The sequence below is a fragment of the Trichechus manatus genome, unplaced genomic scaffold (genome assembly GCF_000243295.1).
Source record: "Trichechus manatus latirostris isolate Lorelei unplaced genomic scaffold, TriManLat1.0 scaffold00116, whole genome shotgun sequence".
NCBI lineage: Eukaryota > Metazoa > Chordata > Mammalia > Sirenia > Trichechidae > Trichechus > Trichechus manatus.
In genome coordinates, this window is record NW_004444052.1 from 9,078,059 (window position 1) to 9,082,723 (window position 4,665).

General features: G+C 45.0%; 1 protein-coding gene across 1 annotated transcript in view; it reads left to right on the forward strand.

Annotated features, from left to right (window-relative positions):
• Nucleotides 1-4,665, forward strand: part of ZFHX3 (zinc finger homeobox 3) — a 188,679-nt gene that overhangs the window by 71,138 nt on the left and 112,876 nt on the right. The window contains exon 3 of the mRNA XM_023738419.1: nt 2,596-2,827. Within this exon, the coding sequence (XP_023594187.1) occupies nt 2,596-2,827 (232 nt within the window). The remainder of the gene's footprint in view (nt 1-2,595; nt 2,828-4,665) is intronic.

Consider the following 4,665-nt stretch of genomic DNA (forward strand, 5'->3'; position numbering starts at 1 on the left):
GGGATGAGACCAGTGGAGTATCTTAGATGGCCGCTCACAGGCTTTTAAGACCCCAGACACTACTCACCAAGGTAGAATGTAGAGCATTGTCTTTCTAAGCTGTGTCATGCCAGTTGAGCTAGATGTTCCCCAAGACCATGGTCCCCACAGCCCTCCGAGTTGAGGCTTTCTTAAATGTAATTCTTTTGGTCTTGGTGATCTAAGACAGAAGTTGCTGGCTGTTGTACAGGTCTCCTGCTCCTTGGTCCAGGCCAAACTCTTGCTCCCAGGAATATCCTGGTGGAGTTTTTGACTTTTGGAGGGCCGTGTGCAGAAGTCAGGGAGAATGAACGTTGCTAAAGCCCATCTTTTTCCTTTATATCGACTTCATCAGACCCTTCTTCTCCACTGGGATGCAGCCTCCAGAAAGCATTGCCTTGGCATGGCCCCTTCTCCTGAAATCCTCTACAAGGAGGTTTATCTTAGAGAAGGCAAATTAAAGATAAACCTTTTTTTAAAAATGAAATCAAATTTATTTCAAGAAAAGTAGCTTTTTATTGTCAGTTGCAGTGATTTCTTTAACACTTACCATTGAGCTTGCTAGTTCTTGAAATTCCTTTTGGTTGTGAAATTGTTCTGGGACAGCTATTACTTGTGAGGATTTTATTTTGTTCCAAGGTTCTGCATGTTTAACTGTGTTAAATAACCCATTTTAGGGGAAAGAGGAGTTTTTCCTCTATAGGGTGCACATGAAGCCCTTATCATTCTTACCTGCAACATGGCTCCAGAGCAGATTTACTGTGGAATAGTTAAGTGACTTTACATCATTGAGGGTCTCTACCCTCCGCCAGTGATTTTTCTACAGTACTTCACGGGTGCATTCATGTTTCTTCTTCGCACAAGGTGCGAACATGCTTCTGAATCTTTCACACCTTTTCCATAAATATGGAACCTGCATGTGTGAGCACATGAGCTTCAGAGCATTGTCATCAGACAGAAGCACTTATGGGGTCACTCTTTTGTTTCTGACGTTCCATGGACTGCAAAACATTCTAACTGGTCCACCTGCCCGGTGTCTTGCATTATATGCTTGGACAAGAAAGATTTCCAAGCAGGATCAGAAATAGTTATCAAGGCACAGACACTGAACAGAACCGTGTGGGTCAGAGAGAAGGTGAGTGTCACGATGCAGTTCCCAAGCATAATGCTCCTCAGGCCACTAAGGGTGGGGGTGAGTGACGAGGAGGACAAGGGAAGGACATGTAAAGACATGAGCACATAAAACATTAAATTATTTGACTTTCCTCCTCCAAAAGACTGTTGGGTAGCATGGAGTAGTGAGAAATAAGAGATGTAGGTTCTAGTTCTCTCTTTCCCACTAACTGGCCGGGTGACCTTAGGTTAGTCACTGAAGCTTTTTGGGCTGTTTCCTCTGCTTCATATGCACCCAACAGAAAAATTCCTTCTCCCCCTAAAATGGGTCATTTGAAATGAAGGAGATGGCCATTCTACAGCAGGAGCATGTCAGTTCCCTTGCTGTTAGTAAAGTTCTGTGTATATGCTCAACAAGGAGTCCATAGCTTTTAGCACTTTCTCAGAAAGGCCCAAAACATTTATCAGTGTTGCTCTTGGATAATCTTTAAGTCTTCTTTTTCTAGCCTGGGAGCTGCTGACCTCCATGATTGCTACTCTTCTTGCACTCCTGACTTTGATCCTATGAGGACCTGCTTCTGGCCGGTTCTTGGGCTTCTGTGTTCTGGAATCTGAGTACCGTGTTACACAAACACAACAGAGAATGTACTTTTGACCATCGGATGAACTAAGCCAAGTGACCTTGAGATACTGACAGGGAACTGGTCTGAAGCAATTTATTTTTCTGTTATTTTTTAACTCAAGGAAAACCCTAATTTTGTGTTCTCCTGAAAATTAAAAACAAAAAACAACAAAAAAAAAAACCTAAATTAAAAAAAAAAAAATCTTAAGTTGTCTTTCTTTTGAAAAAGTCAGACAGCAGCCTTGGCTCTGTGTTAGTGATGTAGGGTGCTGTGCAGGTAGGGTGACCACGTAGTTTACCATCTAAAACAGAAGTTGGCAAACTTTTTAGGCCTTGCAGATCATAGTCTCTGTCACGACTATTTAGATCTGGTGTTGTATGTAGCGTGAAAACAGCTATAGATGATAACGTAAATGAAAGTACGTGGCTGTGTTCCAGTAAAACTTTATTTACAAAAGCAGGCAGTGAATCAGATGTGGCCCTCAGGCTGTAGTCTGCTGACCCTGATCTAAATGAAACAGGACACTCTGGAGAGTGAAAAGGGGGACCTTTAATAATTATGCCAGTTGACCAACAATATTATCATCGCTCTGAAAAACCCACCCAAGAGGTGGGTGTTTGGGGAGACAGGAATTGTGCATCAGTGTGGTGCTTGTCTTCAAAGAGCTGCAAGAGAGGGTACGTTGGGAAAGACAAACAACCCCTCTACGAAGCCTTATAATCAACAACCATCTCCCTTGACCTTGGAGATGTGGCCGCAACCATGACGGGGCGGGCTTCGTGGTGGTGGCGGGCTTCAGGTGGCTCACCCAAGGTGTGTCCCTCTCCTTTGTCCCTCGCAGCACCTGCAGCAGCATGAGAGTGGCGTCGAGGGAGAGAGCTGCTACTACCACTGCGTCCTGTGCAACTACTCCACCAAGGCCAAGCTCAACCTCATCCAACACGTGCGCTCTATGAAGCACCAGCGCAGCGAGAGCCTGCGCAAGCTGCAGCGGCTGCAGAAGGGCCTTCCCGAAGAGGATGAGGACCTGGGACAGATCTTTACCATCCGCAGGTGTCCCTCCACCGACCCAGGTGAGTGCCCTGGCAGGCTCAGAAACCAGGTGGTCCTGGGTGTTCACCTCCAGGAGGCCTCCTGAGGTCTTTGGTTTGAGGAAGACATTACTGTCACACTGGTCCTTGTGTCCATCCTGGACCTCACTGGTGACCATTGTGTTGTGGAAGGAACATACATGGATTGTTTTTTAGTTTGTTTTTAAGGCACTTAGCACTACTTTTATTCAAAATACTGGGTGTATGCGCAGCCTTAAGGAAGTCTCAAGTCACTAGTCCCATGAGCAGGCCAACAGATTTTTTGTCCCCATCCTGAACTTCCTCTGGTATATATTCAGGATTCAAGTTATTGGTTCAAATGGACATAAAGCAAATGTTAAATTATGTCTGGCTCCATATTAAGAGTAGGCAGTTTGTGACCTCAAAGTCTGGTCGGTAAAAATGAACTTGAGAGAGGATCAAAACCAAAAGAACTTGTTATTGTTTTAAAATTGTATTTAAGAGTGATTCCAGTTGTTCGTGGGTCAGTGCTGCCTGCTCCCTCCCAAGGAGAGTAGAACCCATGGATGCAAACTTGCACGGCTTCCACCCACTGTCCTCTCATTTTGTTCAATCACCCTTTTCTGCACCTCCTTTTCTCCTTTTTGTGAGTCCTGTCCCCACTGGGACCCCATTTGGTAGAACCATACCCTCTTTTCTGTTTTTTCTATCTTCAGGACCTTTCTCTTAACTTGTAGGCACAAGACAGTTTCTTGTCTCTTTCAAAACAATAAAAACAAAAATCTCTCTTAATCCTGTGTCACCCCCTCCCCCCGAATCTTCTTTTCCTCTCAGGATTCTTGAAAGAATAATCTGTACCGCTCATCTTTAGTCCACCCCTCTTCCTACCATGGCCTGTTTGCCTCCATCAGCAAACCACCCCGTCAGGGTCACTTTGACCTTGTTTTTGCCCGACCCAGTGGCTACTTGGGGTCTTCATTCTTTTCTAACTTTCTGCAGCATTTGAAATTGTTGTTGCCTGTTCTCCTCTTGAAGCACCTTTCCTTGGCTTCCAGGGCATCTTTCTTACTTTTTCTCCTGCTTCCCTTGACCATTGTCTGTGTCCATCCCTGGCACTTTGTCCTCAGCCTGCCCCATGGGCCAGTGTCACCCAGGCTTGAGTCCCTGGCCCTCGGCTCCCAGACCCTTAAAGTTTTATCTCCTGGTGTTGCCAGATGTCATTCAAACAGCTTCTTGGACTTCTTGGTGGTTGATGCCACCTCAGTCACTGAACTCATTGACACTGAACTCAGTACTCTCCCCACCAGATTTATTTTTCCTTCTGACTGCCTACCTTGTTTAATGGCCTGACCAAGCTACACACTTGGCCCTTCCTCATCCCTCCATCTCTTGCAGCATCATCTCAGCCATTGAGCCATTGTGGCCATGTGGGGTTTTTAATCTTAATGTTATCAAATCGTGCACTTTTATAGTTTTCAGAGGTAAAAAGTTATATAAACCGTATTACAAAAAATGGCATGCCCCTGCCCCATCCCACCCAGGGGAAATGGCTTTGGTCTTTTAGTTGTTTCTTCAGATACTTAATTTCCACATTTCTTAATGTGCTTCTACTATTTTTTTTTTTTTTATTTAAAAGGAAGTTTTAGGCATTATCTGTTGGCTTTCTACTCTGAGAGATGAAGATTTCACTCTTGTGCCATTTTCCAGACCCACCTACTGGCACTCAATTGCACACCCCCACCCCTCCTCACATTCGTACACACTCAACTCTAACACTACCCACAGACTTAGACACTGCACCCTCCACACACCCCATAGCCTGTACACACATACGCCTCATCCACACCCCAGACATGTGC